The following is a 23,875-nucleotide window of genomic DNA, read 5'->3' as shown; positions in this document are numbered from 1 at the left end:
GCGCACACAGAACAGCCTGGGCCTGAGTGTGCCTTGAAGGCTGCAGGCTCTGGGAACAGCACAGGGGGACAGGGCTGGGTGAGCAGAGCAGTGGATCAGGGTGAATTGGCAGCCTGACCCAATAAAGATGCCAGGGCTATTCTGGGTGGCAGGTGGGAAGAAGGGGGTGGGGGAGGGGAGTCTGTAATTGGGACACCAAGCTTCCCATCTACTCTCTCCTCTGCCTCAGGCCTACTTTCCATGATTGATCCGTCTGTAGTAAGCAGGTTGTGGCTGACAGCCTAGAGTGGAGGCCTGGCTCTGCAAGTATCCACCCCTCTTGAAAGAAACCCACAACAGCTATCCTGTGCATCGTAGATCCTCAGAGTTCTCTTACGACCCTCCCTCCACATAGCTTCTATCACGAGATTATGTATATTTTCCTCTTAATATTAAAAAGTTCTCTCTCAGTCCCATCTCAGAGGCTGACCCCAATCTCATTACCAGCTCTGTCTGCTCACCACCTTTCTCCCCTCCTGTTCTGAAAACCGGCAGCCAGCATCATAGGGTGTGTTTTCCTTCTCGGTCCTTTACAAGCACCTGACACAGCAAATCTGACTTTTCTCCGTGATTGGATCCCTCCTTCCCTGCAAGTGAGCTGTCCACCTTGTAGCATCCCCCTGCATGTCTGAAATCCCACTCTTCTTCTCAGTTCCCCTTCACACAGCACACGGCCTGCCTGGGCAGGCAAAAACTTCTCCCTGTTTCAGATTCTTTTTCAGCTGTCACAGGCCTGTGAATGAATCTAGGGACTCAACTCAGAGCCGATCATGTTCTAACTGAGGTAAACTTTGCCTCTGTAAGGAAACCAGTTTAACTTTCTATCCTGATTCTATTTAGAGCAAGGAATGCTCTGCTCTCTCTCTAAATTTGGAGGCAGCCTGATTTAAAGATCAAAATCTAGAACAAAAGCAACAAACCAAACTGTCCTTCTATGGCACTTGTAAGGCATGATGGCAAATTGGTTTCTCTGGAGTGCCCACAATTATCATACTGGCTTACTGGTACTATTGCAGCCATTTATGGATCATCTTCTCTGTGCCAGGTACTGGCCTGGAACACCCTCCACCCCACCTCCAACACGCACCACACACACTATCTCACTTCAATCTTGATAATCCTGCAGGGATTTTCTTTTTTTTTTTATCCCGACTTTTATCTGAACTTGGGTTCAGAGAGGTTAAAAAAAACCTTCTCAAGGCAGAGCAGGGACTAGAATTCAGAACGTTCTAAATCCAAAATCCAGTCTCTTTCTACTGCACCATGATACTTTGAAAAGAATCTAGGATAGCAGGGATTGCAAAAGGCAAGTGGCTAAAGTTACAAATAGAATTTTGTGAACTGTAAACCATGGGCTACAGACATTGCCAAATATACAACCCTTAGAAGACAGTTTTGTATAAACACAATTAAAAATAAGGTCCATGACGAGTAACCAAAAATAAAAGGTCATATTTGTAAAATAGTTGTGGTTAGAGCTGGCTGCAGAAATGTGTTTTGCAAAGTAACTTTAACACAAAAGTGTTTGTGGTTGTGGAAGGGACCTCACCTGAAGTTATTGTGCATCAACTAGCAGTGGCCTAGAGATAGTGGAGAAAAAAGAAAAAGGGATAGACATCCAGAATAAGTTGATACAGAGTGTGTTTCAAGAGCTCCCCGACAATAACTCCTTGTTTTAAAGAGAGGCTCGGGGAAGAGTGTGTAGGGTAAATGCTTGCAGCTAGTGGAAGAGGGGAAACATTTTTCCAACAAAAGCTTTCTAAAGGGACGGTATGACTTTAGGTAATTTCTTTCCAACAATGCTTTTTTCCTCTCCTTTTGAGCAGCCTTCAGTGTTCTAATCCCCAACACACCACAGGCCAAACTGAAGCAAAATATTCCACACTTGAATTGAGCAAATGGGACAATGCCTTGATTAGTTAAATATGCTTTGGGAAGAAAGAGGTTTTTCAGCCCTGATTAAGTTATGTTGCAAACAGTGGGACCCAATCCTCCCAGAGAGGCAGCTTGTTCTACAGTCTCAGTCCACAGGGCTCCCTGAAATGCGGGAAGCTGCGTCCAAGGACCTGCCCACCCTCAGCCTTCCGCTATGAAAGGAGGGGCTTGGGGCAAAAGATCTCAGAGATCCAGGCCAGTGATTCTTACACTGTGATGCTACCCTGGGGCTCTCTGTTGCTGAGTCACTATCATGCTTGGGAATTCCAATTAGGAGGGAATTGTTTTTACTTTATTTTAACCACCAACTGCTGCTATACAAAAGTAGTTTTTTAAAAAATGAATTTATTGAGATGGAATTTATTTAAAAATGAATTTATTGAGCTGTCAGAGCTTGAGGATTTTTGGCTGCACCGTGCGGCATGTGGGATCTTAGTTCCCACACCAGGGATCAAACCCGTGCCCTCTGCAGTGGAAGCCTGGAGTCTTAACCACTGGACCGCCAGGGAAGTCCCAGTAGAAAGTAATTTTAAAAATTTGTTTTGTATAAAAACTTCCTAGATCTATTATTACTTTTCTTTTTTTTTTTGTAATTTATTTATTTATTTATCTATTTTTGGCTGTGTTGGGCCTTCGTTGCTGCGTGTGGGCTTTCTCTAGTTGTGGCGAGCAGGGGCTACTCTTCTTTGTAGTACGTGGGCTTCTCATTGTGGTGGCTCCTCTTGTTGCGGAGCACGGGCTCTAGGCGAGCGGGCTTCAGTAGTTGTGGCATACGGACTCAGTACTTCTGCTCGCGGGCTCTAGAGCACAGGCTCAGTAGTTGTGGCGCACGGGCTTAGTTGTTCCGCGGCATGTGGGATCTTCCCAGACCAGGGCTCAAACTCGTGTCCTCTGCATTGGCAGGTGGATTCTTAACCACTGCACCGTCAGGGATGCCCTATTATTACTTTTCTTTTGTATTTTTGTGATTTTTTTTTTTAAGTTCTGAGATAAATATTATTTATTGCAGTTATCAGACAATGGACAAGTGACATTAGGAAAAAGAAAATAATCTTAGTAGTAATTCAGAATAGCATGTAGTTGACTACCTGGTATTTATTAATGTCTTTTTGAAGTAATTTATTTATTGGAATTTTTCTTAAAGAAATCTATAATACCTGTTTATATCAACCGTATTTAAGCACAGTGGAGAACACTGGGATGTCACAATTGCCTTAATACCTTTGACCCTTTACCCAGATATATTTTGATATTTTCTACACAAAATATATACTCTCTGTATTCTGAGGAGGTACATATATATTCTGTATAAAACAGCATGTTTAAGTTGTGAATATACTTAACCATAATTTTGAAAAAGCTTGTAAATGTATTTATATCCGTACAATTTTAATATAAAATTTTAAGGGAACACAGTCTATTTGGGATCTAGTTAGAAGCACCGCTAATAGAGATGTACAAATGCAGGCTGGGGAGCAACTGTGTGCAGATTTAAGTCAAAGGGGTATGTATGTCGAGACCAGTTCTTCCTGAAGAGTTATGGGAAAGAAAACACTATAGCGTAAGCTAAAGTCCACTGCCTGCTTTGAGCCCGTTTTTTTTTTGTTTGTTTTTTTGCTTGTTTATTTGTTTCTTTGTTGTTTTGGCCTCCTCGTGGCACGTGGGATCTTAATTCCCTGACTAGGAATGAAACCCGTGCTCCCTGCAGTGCAAGTGTGGAATCCCAACCACTGGACCACCAGGGAATTACCCACAAGCAGCTTTTGAGGAAAGAGCCGAATTCTTAGGCTTCCTAATGGCAAAGAAAACACTGAATCTTTCTCTCTTTGCATTACTTTCCAAGAGCAAGAAGGATGGTGGGGGGAATCAGAAGAGAAGGGAAAGGTGGGAAAAGAACATCACAGGCAACTCCCTCCGCCCAGAAAGGTTCTGGTTCTGAGGCCTAGAAAAGAACATGTAAAGAGCACAAATTCTCCTTTAAAGCAAAGAGAGGGATAAGAGGCTAGGAAAGGCAATAGCTCAACAGTAAGCAAAGATACCAATCTATATTTTGGAGGACTTCTTTCTTTTTAAAAGTTGTTACTGGGTTTCCCTGGTGGCGCAGTGGTTGAGAGTCCGCCTGCCGATGCAGGGGACACGGGTTCGTGCCCCGGTTCGGGAAGATCCCACATGCCGCGGAGCAGCTGGGCCCGTGAGCCATGGCCGCTGAGCCTGCGCGTCCGGAGCCTGTGCTCCGCAACGGGAGAGGCCACAACAGTGAGAGGCCTGCGTACCACAAAAAGAAAAAGAAAAAAGTTGTTACTGGTATCTACTCTAAAAATTATTTAACATGTGCTATTTTAAGATAGCTGTTTTATTTTTAAAAATCTGTGAATGGTTTTTCAGTGTATGCAAACCATTTTATTTTTGCAAAAAAAAAGAGAAAGAAGTTATTTAAAAGGTTTTTTAATTTAAAAGTTATTCGAGTAAAAGGAAGAAACTAAACTTAAAAAAAAACAGAACAAAGAATGGAAATTCATAAACGTTAAGCAGAAAGCTTATCTTAGCTTCAGGCAAAGCACCCACCACGCTTTGGAGTCTGGATCGTGTGCTTAGGGGGTCAAGTAAAAACTGCAGGGACAATGTTTTGAGAAATGAATAAACTCCTCTGAAGCATGAAATTTTCAAAACTCAAATCAAGATCCATTCTCAGTTCCAGATTAAAGGAGATGAAAGAGGCATGACAATTAAATGCAATGCACCATCGCAGGTGAGCCGGTGGGGGAATTGCTGTAAAGGGCATTATTGAGGTAACAGAATTTCCTGAATTTGATCACTGTACTGTGGTTATGTAAGAGAATGTCCTCACTCTTAGGAAATATGGGTAAAGGGCTGACTGTCTGCAACTTAATCTCAAATGGTTGACGGGAGGGGATTAATAAAGCAAGATGTGGCAAGATGCTAACAACCGGGGAGTTTGGGTGAAGGGCATATGGGAATTCTTTGTACTATTCTTGCTTTTCGAAATTAAAAATTTTTTAAAAACACACGCCTTCTCAGAGCGTCTCTCATCCCATCTCTATCCAATGTAAAGAAATTCCTCCACCTACAAACTTTAAACTCAAGAACTCTGTAAGCACAAAATAACTCTACAAAGCAGAAGCCTCACCAGCATCTTCCTCCAGCAGATGGTGCTGGAGTAGTAGTTTTTGAACCTAGCTTCCTGCAGAATCAGCTGGAAGCCTTGAAAAAAATTTTTCTTAAGCCCTGGGATCCACGCAAGACCCTCTAAATCAGACCCTCTGGAGCCCAGCTCACAGGTGATTCTAGTTGCAGCCAGGGTGGAGAACTTCTGCATTAGATGACGTACTACTGCAGGCCTCCACTTAGATTGGAAAGGTGGATTTAAATCCAAACTGATGCCATTGAAAAGTCCTTTACTCATGAACTTGCCACTTACAAACTTGTGTAGTGTTGCCTTGTGTAGGATCAGCCCTTCAGAAAGTAGACAAATTAAGTAGGCATCTGTTGCTCCAGTGAGAAGCTGTAGACCTCTACAGCTAGCTTCCCACCCCAGCTTTGGGGAGACTCCTGCCCTATCTTGGCGTTAATATTCCTAGGATAGATAGAGCAAAGAATCTCTAGGGAAGTGCATTGGTGTCAGGCCTCCTGAACACCTCTGTACACAGATTGTCAATGAAGGGACAGTGGTCCAGCTGGGTGAGGTAGTCACTCTGCTGGGTTTGAATATCCAGTCTTGTTCTTCATGGTCACCAGCAGAGGGAAAGGCACACCCAGAGCTAAATGCACTTAGCTCTGTTACCTAAGAGCTAGGATGTGGAAACAGGTGGAAATGCTGAATCACCCAGCTGAGTGAGGCTACAAGGACCTCACATCTCTCTCATTTCTTGATCTGATTACTTTTCTGTATTCCCCACTGGACTGTGAGCTCTGACTGTGTCTGATTTACCTTCCATCTGCAGAGTCTCCTACAGTGTCCAATACATAGTTAGTGCTTGGCAATATTATCTGTTGTTGCTGTTTTTGGCATCTGACAAATGAATACTCACCAGACTGGCCAAATGTTAGCCAGCTAGTATTTTCTGCATCCCAGACCAATGAGACACTGTACTTGACACTCCTTCCTTCATGGAGACCCCAACATTAGGTCCTGGGAAGCCCATCCTCCATCTGCATCCTTCCCAGCCCTCCCCAATCCACTAAAATGTCCGTCTCCCCCAGGCCCCTGGCTACCCCGGGCCTGCGGCGAGCTGGCAAGTCCCTAGGCCCAGACAGCTGGTGAAAGACTCACGCTCCACCGGGCATGAGGGGCTGGAACTTCCATTGCTCCTCCTCGCAGTCCAGGAAAAGCCGGTTCATGATCTTGTTCTTCTCCTCAGGGGGGATGAAGTTCTCGATGATTAGGTACCTGGGAGGAGGAATGAGGTAGACAGGGGGCCACGTGAGACCGCACAGTGTATATGAAGGTTGAAGGATGAGAAAAAAGAAGCAAAGAGGCAGAGGGAACAGAGAAGGTGGAAAAACCAAAAAGTCGGGGGGAGGGAATCCCTAGAGAAATAATAGAGCTTGAAAATCACAGTTTCTAATGCAAAGATTATAGACTCAGGGCCTTAGGAGTTACTTCTGGGCAGCACCCGGCATGCACTTTGCGGGGTGCATCAAATGCAGGCCGAGGAGAGGAAGGAGGAAACAGGAGGTAGAGGAAACTCCAATGGGCCCCTCCCCCATCCCTCAGACACACTCTGTTCCTAAGGTACATGGACATGGGTGAGGAGACAGTTGGAATGAAGCCTTCAGGAAAGAGAGGAGCCTGTCAGGGAGAGGCCCAGGGCCTGAGGGATGGCTGTGAGAGCCCCAGATGGATAGAGGAGGGGCCCTACTTGAGCTTGAGCTCCCGGGTCTGCTCATTCTGTGCCTCTTCTAGGTCCTGCCGCACGCGGATGTACTCATCGTGCTGGTCCTGAATCTCCGCCTTCACCGCCTGCAGCTTGGCGTAGAGCTGGGTGGGGACAGGTGCAGCTCAGAGGCTGTGCAGTGTGGCAACCAATGTGACTCCACTCCGCTCACCCAGCCTGGGTCCCGACAGCTGCAGGCTCAGGGTCCACCAGCTCGGTCCAGGATGAGCCCAGGGCCCACCTCTGAAGCTCCCTCCTGCCCCACCATCCATCGGAATGGGTTATTCTAAAGGCTGCCCTGTCCCTCCCACACTGTGGCCTGTTAACCTGCTCTCTCAGCTCCTGTCCACATCGTGCAATGTTCACATCTGAAGGGATGCGAGGGAACTTCTGATCCAACAACCCCTTTTATACGTGAGGAGACTCAGGCACAGACTTGCTTAAGGTTATACAACGAGGTAACAGAAGAGCCGGAATCAGGATGCAAGTATCAGGACTGCCGTCCAGGGCTCAGGGAAGGAAGGGAGCCACAGCCAGTTTGCAAGGTGACCCATCCTACTCCTGCCTCTCCAGCGGCTCTCAAAAGTAGGGGTGTGGGGCTTCCCTGGTGGCGCAGTGGTTGAGAGTCCACCTGCCAATGCAGGGGACACGGGTTCATGCCCTGGTCCGGGAAGATCCCACATGCCGCGGAGCGGCTGGGCCCGTGAGCCATGGCCGCTGAGCCTGCGCGTCCGGAGCCTGTGCTCCGCAACGGGAGAGGCCACAACAGTGAGAGGCCCGTGTACAGAAAAAAAAAAAAAAAAAGTAGGGGTGTGGAGGGCAGCTCCAACCTTCCTGTCCCACTCCCAACCCACTGAAAGGTGTCCCTGGAAACTGCCACTGGAGCTGGGCCTCTGCCTGGCCTGCTCTGGGGCAGCCACCTCAGCAATCTAAGGGCTCTCCAGGCTCTTCCCAGAATCCAGACTGGAATTTGCCGCTTCCTGCCCTAGGCCCTCAGCTCATGCACACGCCTTTCCCTGGCCATGGACCTTGCAGGGTCCTGGCGGCCAACATTCTCATCCCTGGAGAGCCCTGTGCTCCCTCTCTGAGCGCTCCCAGGCTCAAGTCTCCTCAGGTTTCCCCACCACTCCCCTGGCCTGCTCTGTGCCTGGTTATCCAAACTGTGACTCACTGGTGACACCAGAGTAAAGGGGGAAGTTACCCAGGACCACGAGGATGGCAACCCTGAGAGTGGAAGTAAAAGTGTTCCCAGCCTGTCCAGCCCCTCCTGGCCCAGGAGGAAAGGCTCTATCCCACCCCACCCAGACCCCCGCCTCCCCCCCTCTCCTCACCCAGCACCCACGGAGTGTAACTCAGGGGGTCAGCAGTCCAAGCAAAGTGGGGAGGGGTCGCTAAAGCACACGCCCCTTGGGCAGGTGACGTCTCGGGCAGAGGCTGCCAGGCCCTTACACACCTTGACCCAGTTCTGTGTGGCATCTCACCTTCTTGAGTTTCTTGGTTTTGACCTCCACCTCCTGCTGCAGGGACGTGTAGGTGCCCCGGAGCTCCATGGTCTCCTCGTCTCGGAGCATCATCTCCTGCTGTATTTCCCGTTCGCGGCGTTTCTAGGCCAAGGCAGGGCGCAGGACTCAGCGGGGCAGCACGTACTGGGGAGCTCTGCCTCTCACGGAACCTGGCTTCGTCATGACCACGGGCGCCAGGAGGCAGCAGGGAGCACCCCATGGCTCACATCCATTGCTCCCACCCCATCCTCAATGGAGCCTCTCTGAACCTTCTTCTCAGCTCATATGGCCACGCTTTTGCCAAGGCACTACCCCCCATGGAAGGAGACCTCAGCCCTAACAGCTGGGGCATTCCAGGGGTGTCGACCCCGTATACCGATGCCCAGATATTGGCTTTCCAGCTGCCTCAGCCTCTCCCACGTAGTATCACAATTGATTGGTAAGACGAACAAACTGTGGTTCTTGATGATTTAGGACACAGTCCTGCAGTTGGCAAAGAATTCACACCTTTGTGGAAGGCCCAGAAATTAGTACCAGGTGCCTTACGGAGGCTGTCCTCATGGAGAGCCACCACCTGGGCAGTGGACCCACGGGATGCAGGGCAGCATGCCTTAGGTTCTCAGCGCTGTAATTCCAGGGATCCCGAGCCCACGATGGCTCACTGCCCTAAGCACCCCCGTGCGACCTCAAGGCCATGTGCCCCCTCCCACCCAACCCAGGGACCTGAAGACCCCTGCCCTACCTGCTCGGCAATCTCCTGCCTCTTCAGCTCCAGCATCTTCTGCTGTTCGTTGGTGTGGTCCATGATGTTCCTGCCCCCGATGAGCAGCTTGCTCTCCATGGCCTGCGGACACAGAGGGCTGAAGAGATGGGCTTTGGGGCTTTTCAAAGGGCCACAGCAGCCCCAGCTTGAGAGGTCTGGCTTCTCTGTTTTGTGGTCCTTCCAGGAGGGGACAGAAGATGTGTCCCAGAAGGAGCCTCATGACCCTCAGCAAGAATGAAGTTTTCCCCTCCAGCCTCCTGGGCCCCAGCACAAGGCTCCCATTCTCAGCAGGACCATTAGGTGAGACAAAGAGAGGGAATCCCTCAGAGAATACAGGGCACCTGCTCTGTTTGCTTTGGATATACGGAAGGCTGGTTCACCACGCTTGGGAAGGGAGTGCGGGTGGCAACCTAATCCTGGCAACAGGACCCAGCTGGTGTTAGGAGGCGGGGAGACACCGGATACAGTCACTGGGCAGCCCGGCCCTTTAGGTAACTGGCTCCTGACTCAGGAAGGGGGTTCTCACACAGGCAGCAGGAAAGGCTCTAATCTTCAGCTGGAAAACAGAAGAAAAGCCAAAGGGAGAAGACTCTGCAGCACTAAGGGGCGCATGGGGCCCCAGAAGCAGCATGAGCTTTGGAGATGGCCAGAAAGACTTGGGCTCTACCCACCAATTGCAAGGTCTCGGCCGAGTTATCTGTCACCTCTCACGTCCATAACCCTGGAGCCGCCTCTGCTCCGGGAAGGAAAGCCACAGCAAACATCTGCTGAGTGCTACCGCTACCTGCCAGGTGTCTCCATCCTCACCCCCAGAGAGACCCCAGGCAACAAGTAAAGAAACTGAGAGGAACTAGCCTCAGGCCATGCAGCTAGTTAACAGGGGTGAGATCTGAGCTCCACGCCAGTCTCCCCACTGAGCCCCTGCGCTGTGTGCAGCACCCCCAGCCCGACCCAGCACTTGGCACAGACATTCCATAGGTGATGGTTGAATCTGAAGCTTAAATAATAAAGGAGTAGGGGAAACTGTTTAAGTTGTGACTACATTAAAATGCATTTTCAGGGACTTCCCTGGTGGCGCAGTGGTTAAGAATCCACCTCCCAACGCAGGGGACACGGGTTCGAGCCCTGGTCCGAGAGGATCCAACAGGCCACGGAGTAGCTAAGCCAGGGCACCACAGCTACTGAGCCTGTGCTCTAGAGCACGCGAGCCACAACTACTGAGCCCACGTGCTGCAACCACTGAAGTCCACGTGCCTAGAGCCCGTGCTCCGCAACGAGAAGCCACCGCAATGAGAAGCCCGCACACCGCAACGAAGAGTAGCCCCCACTCGCCGCAACTAGAGAAAGCCCACGCGCAGCAACGAAGACCCAAAGCAGCCAAAAATAAATAAATTAATTAATTTAAAAAAATGCATTTTCATTATTGCTAGTCAGAGGGTGCTGCCCGGGGCATGCCAGCTGTCCACTGATTTCATCCCAGGCCCCCTGGAAGGTTGAAATCACCTTGGGCCACTGACCTGCCTGAGGGCTCTCCAAGCACGGTGTGCTGGCAGAATAGGGGAGCAGGGGGTCCCTGTACCATCCGTCACGGAGGACAGAGCAGGACGGGGGTCGAAGGTTGCTTTCGCGGGGTCAGAGGTTGGGCTGTGTGAGGGTGACAGAGGACACGGAGTGAAGCAGGGCCAGTCAGAGCCGCCCCACGCAGCCTCAGAGGGAGCTGTTACCAAGCAAGGCACCCTCCCCATGGCAGCGTAGCCAGGGCTGCACTAGCACCTCCCCCAGGCCCAGCTCCTGGCTACCATCTCACCATCCACCCACCTCCACAGCACAGACTCCTTCTCTCTCACGGTCACACTTGTCCACCCTTTGCATGAGTGACTCCTTAAATTGTGTGCCCCAGGCACCTTACCCACCTCACCTGAGTCCCCACCCTGCAGCTCACTCAGCCCCTTCATCTGGCCAGTCATTAAATCCCATCAAGTCTGTCTTCTGGGTACAGCTCACCTTCTTCCCTCCTTTTCATCCTCATCACAACGGCTCACTTCACTGTGGTCCCCATGACTCACCTGGATCATTGCCAGGATCTCCCCCCACCTCAGTTTCCCCTTCCAGCCCTCTCCACATGACACCCAAGGGGATCCGCCAACCACACAAGTCTGAACGTGCCTCTCCTCTGCTGCAAACTATTGAAAGGGCCTCCATTCCTTGCAGGATGAACCACAAAGTCTGTAGCAGTTACTGGCCCCGTGGGCTGGTCTCACCTACTCCCCACATGTGCTCTGTGCTCCAGCTTTGCCAAAAGAATCCCAGCCCCCTGAGTGGGCTGTGCCTTTTCACAAGACCAGGCTTCTCTCCCCGCTTTACATCCACCTGGAAAATGGCTACTTCCCCTGCGGGACACAGCTTGAGCATCTTGGGAAGTTTTCTCTGATCCCCTCAACTCTGCACATTTCCTCCCGTAGGCCTCCTCAATAGCTAGGACACTTTCCTACTATTTTCCCATATTGTCCCATCATTTGTTTACATCCTGTCTCCTCTGTGTGCTCCTTCAGGTCAGGAATCATGTCTTACTCGGATCTGAGCCTTGGGACTTAGCACAGTGCCTGGCACACAGTAAATGCTCAATATGTTTGATGAACAGAAAGGACTCCTTGGGGTAGCCTCAGAGGGGGGCTTCCAGGTCCTTTCTCTGGGCTCACTCATCCAGAGCAGAACTGGAGCTTCACCTCAGCTTCTCCTTCAATTGGTCAACCCACATGCACTGGCTACGGGGCAGAGAAGCAGGGTCTGGGCATCTGGGAAGCCTGGCAGGAGGGATGGGCTGGGTGTGAAGAGGGAGGAAGGAGGAAGCTTCCTTGTCCACAGAGGAAGCCCCCGACTGCTGCAGGCCATGGATAACTGATCCCTCTAACTGTAATGGCATTTGGGGGGACCTGGTATCTGGCCTGGCCCCCCATTCTAGGACACACTTGCCTGCTCCAGCCCTGAGTCCTCACACTTCCCTTGGCATGTTATGTGGCCCTAGTGTTCTTCACTCTTTGCCACCGAATAGAAAGACACTAGTTCTCAAAATAGGTTGCGTATTAGAATCGCCTGGGGCGCTTTTGAAACTCCCAGTGCCAGGCCACATGGCAGGGTTATCTTGGTCCCTTTCCCTCACAAGTGGCAGTGAGAACTCCCAAGCCAGATGCTCTAGAGGAGACTCTAGTAAGGAAGACACAGGGCGACAGCTGATGCCCTGCTTTCTCCTACCTGATGTAAAGACTGGGGATGAGGATGGAGAAACACAGGGCAAGGCACCAAGAGAAAGAAAACCATCCTTTTCTTTGCATCTGCTATGCGCCAGGTGTCTCACACTTACTTCTGCTAATAACCCTTTAGGCATTGAGTCTCAAACTTTGATGTACATTAGAATCACCTGGGGAGCTTTTAAAAGGCTCAGTGCCCAGGCTACATCCCACTGCCAGTTAAACTGGAAATGGAGGGGGCAGGTGGTGAGGTCCAGGCATCAGTGGTTTTCAAAGGTTCCCAGGGGATTCCAGTGTGCAAATTTGGGAATCACTGCTTTAGCAGTCCCCAGAATCAGCATTATCTGAGAACTTGTTAGAAATGCAGAATCTCAGGCCCTATGCAGACCTAGTGACTCAGCATCCGAGACCCCCAGGTGACTTGTGCAACATGTTTTAAGTGGCATATTATTAACACCATCATTTTTCTGCCGAAAGCTCAAAGAGGTTAAGTAATCCATCCAAGGTCACATCACAGCTGTTCAATTTAAATGGAGAATCCAGACCCAGGTCTGCCTGGCTCCAAAGCCCATGCTCTTCCTACTGCAGACAATGTGTGGTGTGCTTTAGGAAGCAGAACCTGCTAAAAGAAAAGCAACGTGTTTCCAGCAAGAGGAAATCATGTCTGACTAATCTCCAAGAGTTCTTTCAGGGACAAAATAGATTATTTCAGTCCATGGGGAAGCCAGTGGCCAGAACTTTAGAGGTTAAAATGCTCCTGGCAAGGTCCTACATCAGAGGTTACTCAAAGTTACATGGGGGAGGGGGTGAGGAGACAGAGAAACGAGAGGGGGATGAGGGAAAGGAAACAGAAATAAACAGGCACCTCTCTAGGTGGAAAAATGTCCAAATGTTAAATGGGGGTACTGATTTCCATCAGAAATCATGCAAGAAAGGGTGTACAGGTAAAATACCAACTTCACAGATGCCCCCAGATTCTTGCAGGTGGTAAAAAGCAGAATTTCTAGGCCGTGTGAGCTGACCAAACAATGGCAGATGAGCTTGAGTTAGAGTTTTACATTTTGGGAAAAAGTAATCTTCGCCCTACTCATTAAATGATAGCTGTGAGCGATCAGTTATAAACCAAAACAGAGAGAAAAGCGGGGGAGTAATTCTCTATTGTTCCCAGAAGACGTTGGCTTAATATGCTGCCACAGCTAAAAAAGCTAAGAGCATCTGGCCAGGCACCATCACCAAGGCTTTTTGGAAACAACACAAAAATCATTCTACCCTAATATAAAACTATGATGCAGCTGAATCTAGAGTACTGTGTGTAGTCCCTTGCTGCATCTCCGGGGACTTGAAGGAGAGAAAAGATCCAGAGAAGGGCAGCTAAAACCATGCAAGGGCTATTATAAGAGACTTAAAATAAATAGGACTCTTTAGTTGGCAAAGACAAAGAAAGGTTAAGAGGATGGACCTGGAAATTATACCATCAAAACAGGTGTGAAAAGGAAAGCTCCAGGCTTTTCCAATCAATCCCTGGTACAGAGAGTAAGAGCTTGTACCTTGAGTTTTAGAACAAAGAGTTCTGTTTACAGAAGGTAATAAATGTATGGAATGTATTATCTCAGGGGTACTGGATTAAATACCTCACAGTTCATTAAAGGATTCTGGACACATTTTTAACCTTTTATTGTCTTTCTCCACTTTCAGAAAAAAAAATTGCACTAACATCAAATAACCACAGAAATAAAACAAAATGGGAAAAAAATTCATGTATTCCTCCTCATAGCTAACTAAATTGCTTTTTTCCCCAGATTTTTCCATATGCACACATCATTTTTTCACATCTATAGACGTGGTATAAATATGTTTATGTCCTGCTATTTCCATTTCATCAAATATCTCAAGAATTTCCTGTTACTTCCATAAGGTTTACGATTATATGTTTAATGACTGCATAATGTTTAGAGTGGATGATTTATAATATATTTAATTAACCCCCATTATAAGATATTTTGGTTGTTTGCTTAATGTTTACAATAAACACTCTTGTGCATATAATTTTTTTGGCCGAGCAGCGTGGCTTGTGGGATCTTAGTTCCCCGACCAAGGATTGAACCCAGGCCCTCGGCAGTGAGAGCACTGAGTCCTAACCACTGGACTGCCAGGGAATTCCCAATTTTTTGCTTTTTTAGAGACTTTCTTAGAAGGAAATTTCAGGAGTGGACAAAGGGTTGTAAACATTTCGTATATCTTAGAACATACTGTCAAGTTACCTTTCTAAACCACTGCCAGCAATAAATAATGGAACCATTTTTATTACAATGTCATAGTCATGAAGTATTATCATGATTTTCAATTTTACTTAATAAGAGATATAAAATTGAGCCTCCCATTTATTTTATATTCTCTATACCTTTGCGGTAGACTTGCAAAGGTCTGATCTCTCCTTTTACAAAATGCTCCTTTATGCCTTTTTTTTTATTTTTGGTGATTTTAAAGTGTGGAGATGGACCCGATTCAAAACAATTCTTTGTTTGTTCGGCCCACACCTTCTCCAGCTGCCCACACCTAGCTCAAGAAACCCATTTGGACACTGTCAGGCAGAACTTCAGCTGCCAATCAGGCCCGGAATCTGATGCGTCAGCCAAGACTACCAGGGCCTCCAAGTTCCAACCTTCCTCCCACTGCCACCCCCATGACATGATTCCCAGGACTGGTTTCTGCGCTGATTCTTGCTCATCAGGCTTCGTGTTAAACCTCCTCCTTGGACCTGGAAATCTCACTTCAGGATGTCTCCTTCTGGCCAGGCCCTGGACTCCATGAAGAGAGTTCCTGGACGATGCCTGACTGCCCGTATCACCCCATTCCATTTGTCCACTGCCCCTATGCTTCTCTGCCTAACCCTGGCCCGACACACATGTGATTTAAATGACAACCGAATGTGCCTTACCGGTTTCTCGCCAAGTCTTGCCCACCGGCCCAGCCCACACTGTCAGCCAAGCCTGCCTGACAGAACCTGCCTTGTGCTAGAACACGGGGCTGGTCCTGGCACGAAATCTGGGGGTGGGCCCCAATCCGGGTGCAGGGCCTCAGTGCCCGCTTCTCCCCAGTCTCAGTTCATTGCTGCCTGTTTCATCCCCCCGCTCTGAAATATGTCATGCATGGCTGCAGTTCTTTGCTTAGAAACAGCTTTTTTGCTCTTGCTTTTGCTTTTCCCCATTTCTTGGAGGATACCAGTGGCCGTCTCCTCCTTTTCCTCAGAGATCTCTGTCTTTAACTTTAATCACCTAAGGAGGGCAGGGAGGGACAGGGATGCCTCAAATCCCTGGGCCCACTTCAGGCTGGGAGGGTACTAAGCAGAATATGGGGTTTCTAGTCCCCAGGAAAAGTTCCCTAGAGCTCTTAGCTGCCCCAGTTAATGCTGCCCTTGTGATGTCTCAGGGCAAAAGAGTCCAGGTGGGTGGGGCCTGTGGACAGGACTGGGTTTGGTTCTACTGGTTCTAAATATGTCCATTGTAATTAAAAGGCCAGCAGAGGCTGTGGGGTGGAAAAGACAGGGCTGGGAGCTCCAAGGACATGGTCTGACTCTTGCAAGAGGGAAACGAATCACCGGATAACTAAGGTGACCTCAGGGAATCACCCCTACCGCCTTTGCTTTACAGATGACAAAACTGAGGCCCAGAGATGGAGAATTCTAAGCCTGGAGTCTCATAATTACGGAATCGGTATGTGTGTCTGCTCCTATATTGACTATGCACTCTCCAAATAATTTCCCAACTCGATTAGGGTCCTCGATTCCAGGTATGAGAGGCAGGTCAGCTGCTGTGACAATTAACAGCCAAGATCACCACAGGGACCATGTCAGCTTGCAGATACAGCTTGGGATAAAGGTGAGAGGCTCACCTTTTCCCATTCCAGGAGCAACTGTAGTGCAAAATCAGGAGGAGGAAGGAGACCCCAGCACTCATTAAGTGCTGATCTGGAAAGCCAGAATGGAGACAGCCAGGCCCAGACAGCCACCCTTCTGAGGAGATATCATCAAGGATGATTTTACAGAGAAGCCAAACAGGCTCTGCGCTGCCACTGCCAGCTAATCTATGACATTCTGCAGGAGACAGGAGTCTCAGATGCAACTTGCCATGCGCCTGTGGCTGGGCTAGGTCCTTTTTGCATTAATCATCCTATTTCACCATCACAAGAACCTTATGAGATAACGAGTATGATCCCCGTTTGACATAAAAGGAAACTAAGGCTCAGACAGGTGAAGTGACTTGCTTGAGGTTATGGAGCCAGTAAGCGGCAGAAGTAGTATTTAAAGAGCAGCTTCCTAATTCCAAGTCCAGGGTCCTTTTTCTTGTCCCACAGCTTTCTCCTGGGTTCAGGCAGAAAGGTGCCTTGGAGAAAAGCAACATTTGGTCTTAGCACCTTTGCCAACTCAGGAACCATCAGGAAAGCTCAGGGCACCATTTCTTTCTCTTCCAGATGAAACAGGCAGGGTTCTGCTGAAGACGCTTCTGCCTGTGTGAAGTTCTTATAGGGGCCTCTGAGATAAGCGGGATAGAGCTCTTAACTGCGTGTGTGGGGGGAGGTCGCCAGTAATACTAGGGTCCCCCAGAGAGGTTGAAACCCGAATGCTCACGGGAAGGGCCACCTCACAAGTTCCATGGTGGAAAGATGTAAAGGGCACTGGGCATGAGGGTCAGAGAACTTGAATCCTGGTACACACTCTACCATCCTATTTGCTAAGAAATCTAGGGCATCAGCTCCTGGACTTCAGTTTTCTCATCTGTAAAATGGGGCAAATACCCACTAACCTTGCAGGCTTTGGGTAAGAATGGTGAGTTGCATAATAGATGTGGAACTCCCTGGTAAATGATAATGTACAATCAAATGTCAGTGGTTACTTGCTGTTCCAGTACCTGATTGACATTTACCCACCACTCATCACAAAGAGCAAAACAAAATAACTACTGCAACAATCCTGGCTCCCACCTCTTAGGAAATACGGCCATGCCTACCATCACAGACCTGTTTCTCCTTTTGTGGCCACTGGTTATAGATCTCAAGGAACCAGCAGTAAGGGAAGAAGAAATGAAAGAGACAATGGTGAGGGGAAGAATAGTGCTATTTTCAGTGGTTCTCTGCCTTGGGGAACATAAATCAGGAAACCGCGTCCGAGTTTCCTGCCTTGAGTCTCCTTGGATGGCTCAAAAAACTACATAAATGGTCTTTCAAATGCTAGTAATTCTCTCATCAAGAAGAAGGAACAATTAGAGATCAGGAAACATATTGGCTGGGGAGTGAGGTAAGCTGGACTCTACTTCCAGCCTTGCCCTGGACAGGGTAAGGATGCCCAGAAATGCTTCAGTCCACCCTGGAGACAAGCAGGAAGAAAAAAGTCAGCCCATCTACTTGAGTGAGAAAACCATGAGCACTTCAGATCTGATCCTTACCTTGTCTTTCTCCCCTACTTCCCTCACTTATTTGTGTTGTGCTAAAGGGTTTCTCTCCAGCACCAGGGATGCAAACCCAGCCAGACAACAGAACGCAACAAAGCCAGCAATGGATAAGACCTAAGGATCCATAAAGTGCAGATTCAGTATTTTACAGATCCTGGGTCATTCAGCCTCCAGCTTCCAGGTAGTGCTTGGTCATTCCTCTCCAGCCCTCACTGCCCCTCATCCAGGCTGTCTCTCACCCTGGGCTCCTGACCCACTGCTTCCAAGATGAATAGGCAAAGGGTGCAGAGAGCAAGGAATCATCTACTGATCATTTCTTACAGTCCCTGGGAGGGGAAGTGACTTGTCCAAAGTCACAGGATTACCAATAATTGGGTATCATTAAGAATTATTATCAACTCTGGATTCCCCTCAATTATTCACTTAAGCCAATCTTCCAACCATGTATTAACACATTTCTTTTATATATTTCTCTCCTTTAAAAATTCTAGATTTGTTTTTGTTTAATTAACAAAGTAATATATGCTTGTTGTAAAAACATTATAAAGTGAAAAATAAAAGCCCCCTTCCTATTAAAATCCCTAGAGATAACCATTATTGGTGAGTTCTTGTGATTCATTCCAGAAACTTAAACAATTTAAAGACAAAGTTAACCCTATCTACTGATTTGTATTCTTGGTCATAGTGTTAAAAAAGACTTGTTGATTATATGAACAAACGGCTCTAGGCTGAGGTCAGAGGCTGGGGGTTTGCATCATGTGGGAGGACAGAGTTGAGTCAAGCATCTCAGCAGACAAGTGCTCCCACTGGGGCCTACCAGCCAGGGATGTGGCATGGAGCCTTCCTTTCTGAGTTGGTGATACAGTGTGGAGGGGAAGATCGTGGGCTTTGGAGTCAAGCAGACATAGGCTCATATGCTGGTGCTAACACCTCACAGGCATGTGACCTTGGATGGTTCCCTCGTTGTTACTGTGCCTTAGTATCCTCATTTGTCACATGGAGATTAAAACACTACTACTTCATGGTGCTATTGTGAAGACTGAATCAAACAATGCGAGAGTATGGCGAGTACTTGGCATTAAACATGCACTAAAGAAATGGTAGCTACCGTTATTATTCCAATTGTTGTTGTTATTATTATCCTGCTGGCTCACTTGAAGAAAGGAGAAAGCCTGCAGGTCCATTACCTACCACCGCAGTAACAGTTCAACCCAGGGCCTGGCACCCCTCAGTTAAGTACATCTGAGAGGAAAAGGAGACAACTAGAAAGTAAGTCTTTAGTCTGACCAGGATTTAATGCCCAGGAATTCCTCGGGGTATTAAAAATTCTAGATATACTCCAAAGCACTGGTACAGGTGCCCTATAAGCTCTGAGCACAGGAGTCTGCCTTGTGCAGCTCCCATGGCTGAAGGGCTGGATTGGTGGGAAGCGAGACCATTTTCTTATCTACTCAGGCTACCTGATTCAGCAGCTCTCAGGCCCAGCTGGCCCCAGAAGTGCCCCAGACTGGCTAGGGACAGCAGGCTGGCAGGGCACAGATGGGAGGGGGTACCCTTCTCCCGCTGAATTCCAGGCCCTTCCTCCTAGTCCTCAGAGCACAATGAGAACATTATCACAGCCACTTCATCCAATCTTGCGCTATCCGGGGGCTGGAGATGACTAAGGGCAATATGATAATACACTCCGCCAGCCAACACACAGCAAGAGACACCCAACACTGGACCAAAAGGCCTGCTGAGCCCCAACATAACTTGAATCCCAGAACCTCTGATGCAAATATATTAGTCTTAAACGCTTCCTGCCGGTCCAACCTTTATATTACCAAATGCCCCCAGCTCATGGAAATTCTGTTAACTGACCACACCCACCAGGGAGACGAAGGAATGAAAGTTACTGCTCCCAACAGTGCCAAGAGGCCATGGACTCTGACCTAGATACCAGACCCAGCCTGGAGCTCTGGTCACTTGCTATGGTGAGGCTACTTCTCTTAAGGATCATGGAGGACTCAGCTGGGATGGAGGTGCGGGTGCGCACAGTTCCGTGACGACCCGGCCCTGTAAGTCTCAGAGTGTCTGGCGTGGGGCTGGTGTCCTTGGGGACATGTGGAAGGAACCAGGCCAGTTTTGGGATCGTAGACGCTCCCCAGGTTATTGGGGAGTCTCTAGAGACTGGACACAGCCCTATGTGGAGACTAACCTTAAGATCAGGAGAGTGGAACGATGCTATTTCACTCTCTCCTCCAGGGCATTTTCTCTCCCAGTTGGGGTTTCTCCTCCCCAGAAACACTGCTGTCCACCCCTTACGCACTGTCTCTCCTTCTTTCTTCCCGACTCTGTGACTCAATTTCTCTTTCCCCTCTTCACTGTCCCCCTCTACTTCTTTCCTGTCTTTCCTCCCATTTTCTTCTCTTTTCTGCTTCTCATTGTCTTTCTCTAATTGGCCATGATAGAGAGCTGGAAATATCTCTATTATTGGTTGATCTCCTTCATTAACATTTAAATCCTGTCACCTTAATTTTCAAAAAGATGAACCGAACATTTTATATTTTGCTTTAAAAAATACTACTTTTACTACTTTTAACAATTAAGGACTTTGAAGAGGAGGGGACTTTAAAGATCACCTAGTTCAATGGCTTTTCTGGTACCTGAATCCCTTTAGAGCAACTGTGACATTCAGTTTCTCCTCGGACACTTCCAGGGATTGGAGCCCATTATCTCTAGAAGTAGATCGATTCTAACTATTAAGAAGTTCTTTACATTGAGCTTAACCTGCTCCTGTAACTCCCACTCCCTGGTTACCAGGATAATCGAGGATACAAAAACAGTGCAATCAGCAGAAGGGCAGTGAGGTACATCCTGAGTTCAAAGTATGGGGTAGACGAGTTGGCTGTTAGGTTCTCTTATCTCTTGCTTAGGCAGGTGAGATTGATGACATATATTACAGCCAGACTCTGGTAGGCCTTGAATGCCAGACGAAAATGTGATATGTTTAACATATCAGGAAGGTAGTCAAGTGAAAACATCCATTAAGCAGTTGAAGATAACAGTAATAAAGTTATTATTTACGAACACTTACATGCCAGGAACTATGCAAAGTGCTTTAATGTCGATTATCATCCTCTCAGTAGAACTATGACATAGGTACTGTTACTATCCCATTTTATAGATGAGGAAACTGAGGTCTCAGAACTAGTAAATCACTAAACCCAGGCCTGCCTGACTCTGATATCCATGCTCCGAAAACAGCACTCTACAAAAAAAGGTCAGCAAAGACCTGGACAGGAGACCTTGATTTGGGAGTCACTTACATAAAGGGAGAGAGCATCCAGAACAGAGGGCCAGGGGGCTCATTTGAGCCCTCTTCTACAGATGAGCCCCCAAACTCCACTTCCAGTCCTGTGCTTGCTTCTAAACTCCCCTGCTCCACCTCCTGCTGCCTACGGGACTCTTGTCACCTTAAACTCAACACGTTTACACCAGCTCCTGTCATTTTTCACCACCTCCCCAGAAACCAGTTCCCAGCCCAATGATCCTGATTCTTGAAGCATAAAAGAGGATCCAAGTTTGTGTCAAACCAACCTGGGCTCAACTAGATTTGCCATATACAAACCATAAGGCCTTGGGCAAGTCATAAATCCTCAGTTTTCTCATGTATAAAATGGGAACAGTAATAACACCTTTCATGGAAGATGCTTGTAGGGATTACATGAGATAATTTGTATACCATATATGGTATAGGGCTTGGCTCGTGGCAAGTGTTAAGTAAATGGCATTATTCTTGCAATTATTGTTGTTTCTCGGGCTTGAAACACCTCTTGCATAACTGTTTATGGTTAATGCCAATGCTGAGAAATAGGAGGAAGAAGAGGGCCCACAAATAGACAGTAAAAATTCAGTGCGGTCTGTACTCTCTGTAGTGACCTCATCCCTCTGGCTTTGGGGGCAGCTTCTGCAGGGTCTCTTTCCCATACCCACCACAGAGAGAGTTGGGCTCTAGCCAAGCAGCACCCCGCCCCCTCCCTCCAGACCTACTTACTTGGGGATCAACAAGCAGTGCTGTTGTTTCTACCTCTTCCAGTCCCCCCGTCAGTTCCAGCCTGCATATTGTCTCATCTACAGCCCTTGCCTCCCCTACATACATACTCTTCCTTCCCTCTGAAGATCTAGAATCAAAGCTTTAGAAATCATCTAGCCCGAGCCCTCAAAAACTTAAGCTCAAAATTAAAACAGTCATTAAAAAATGTTCCGGGGCTTCCCTGGTGGCGCAGTGGTTGAGAGTCCGCCTGCCAATGCAGGGGACACGGGTTCGTGCCCCAGTCCGGGAAGATCCCACATGCCGCGGAGCGGCTGGGCCTGTGAGCCATGGCCGCTAGGCCTGCATGTCCGGAGCCTGTGCTCCGCAACGGGAGAGGCCACAGCAGTGAGAGGCCCGCGTACCGCAAAAAAAAAAAAAAAAAAAAAAGTGTTCCTTGCACAATTAAAGTGGGCCTTCTCCAGATCAAGCTACGGGCATCCCAGTCCTCACTGCAGTATGTGCATTGTGCACAAACACTGGAGTTGCCATTGTGCAGAGGCATAACCTCAGCTGTGGGTCTGCCTGTGACTTTACCAACTCTCCCTACCTCTCAGGTCTAGTATGCTATCAAGCCCCCCCTCCCGGAGACACGAGGTAAGTATGGATGGCTAATGACTACTGATAAACAGGGCACTAATGACAATCACAAACCCTCAGACACTTGCACACCCTCCCATCCCCTGAGGCCCGAGGTAAATATGAAAGGAGACCCCAAGGAGACAGGCATGGTGTTTGTACACAGTGAGGGGAGAACAAAGGGAACGGGGAGCCTAGAGGTGGCGGGCAGAGAAAACAGGCGAGACAGACTGTAAGATGAGTCAGAGAGAGTGAATGAGGGCACTGGGTCGCATCAGCTACCGCTCCGCTGCCCCCAGGGGTGATGTGAACTGGAAGAAGGGAATGAGGGAGGCGACAAGGGGAGTTGTGGAAACTCAGAAAGTGGGAGCCGGAGTGTGTTGCAGATGGGGAGCAGAAGCTCAGCTAATTTCCAGGGGGGACCGGAGCTCCCGCCTTCGGAGGGCTCCCGGATCTTTCTCGCCTGGCTCTGTTCCCAGGGCTGCAGGGCTATGGCAAGGCAGCCGGGATGGCAGGGGAAGGAAAGCGTTAAGCCAACGACAAAGATGTCAGTCCTACAGATCACTGGACCCCTGCTTGGCAGACAGAAGCCACCCAGTGGCTGCTAATGCCCTCCACTGATGTAGTGCTTTCAGCATATTTCAAATGCCTTCACACTAATGATCTCATTTAATCTTCAGCACAACCCTGTGAAATGGGCAGGCTTGGGATCATCTCTCATATGCTCCTCCCCTCATTACCCAGTGGATCCCTCAAGAGCCCTCAAATTGCTTCCTCTACCCTAGAAACATCCAACACTGAACCAGCAGTCCCTTAAGGACTATAGGGAGGTCGGGTTCCTCTATACAGGCTCCATTCAGGGCTTGCTGGCTGCTGTTCGTCCAGGGCTGGGTGTGACAAGAAGTCACAGAATGTGGAATCATTCCCCCCCTGGAATTTACCAGGCAACCCTCCCCCTGAAAGCCTGGCACATAATGACTATTTCACCCAGTCCCTAGGAAGCTGTGTCAGACTTCCCCTCATCAGACCAATGGAAATCTGAGGCCTAGAGAGGCAAAGCCCTCTGCCCCAAGTCACACAGAGATCAAATGTGGAGGAATCCGTGAAGACTTGGAAAGAGCACAGGTCTGGGGCCATCAGAAGACCTGGGTTCCAGTCCTGGCTCCGCCTGCCTATTAGCCCATGTCACGGAGACAGTCGCCAGCCTTGGTTTTCATCACTGTCAAATGGAGATAGTAATACTCATCTCTTGAGGTTGCTGGGAGGATTCCATGAGATTAAAACATAAAAGAGTTACATAAAAATGAATTACTCTGATTATCAAGTAGCACAGGTAACAACATCAGGACATTGGTGTAATGGAAAGAAGCCGGACCAAGTATAAAGAGTCTGGCT

At 48.5% G+C, this 23,875-nt stretch overlaps 1 protein-coding gene across 4 annotated transcripts in view; it reads right to left on the bottom strand.

Moving 5' to 3' along the window:
* Nucleotides 1–23,875, bottom strand: part of KIF3C (kinesin family member 3C) — a 39,832-nt gene that overhangs the window by 7,414 nt on the left and 8,543 nt on the right. For all 4 annotated transcript variants that reach the window (XM_029232529.1, XM_029232528.1, XM_029232527.1 and 1 more), the window contains 4 exons: nt 9,114–9,215; nt 8,351–8,473; nt 6,855–6,973; nt 6,266–6,382 (listed from right to left, as the gene is read on the bottom strand). In XM_029232529.1, the coding sequence (XP_029088362.1) occupies nt 6,266–6,382; nt 6,855–6,973; nt 8,351–8,473; nt 9,114–9,215 (461 nt within the window). The remainder of the gene's footprint in view (nt 1–6,265; nt 6,383–6,854; nt 6,974–8,350; nt 8,474–9,113; nt 9,216–23,875) is intronic.

This window comes from Monodon monoceros, unplaced genomic scaffold (genome assembly GCF_005190385.1).
Source record: "Monodon monoceros isolate NGI ecotype Baffin Bay Population unplaced genomic scaffold, NGI_Narwhal_1 Super_Scaffold_19, whole genome shotgun sequence".
Taxonomy (NCBI): Eukaryota; Metazoa; Chordata; class Mammalia; order Artiodactyla; family Monodontidae; genus Monodon; species Monodon monoceros.
The sequence above is the reverse complement of the archived record's forward strand: the minus strand, read 5'-3'. Positions and strand labels throughout refer to the sequence as shown.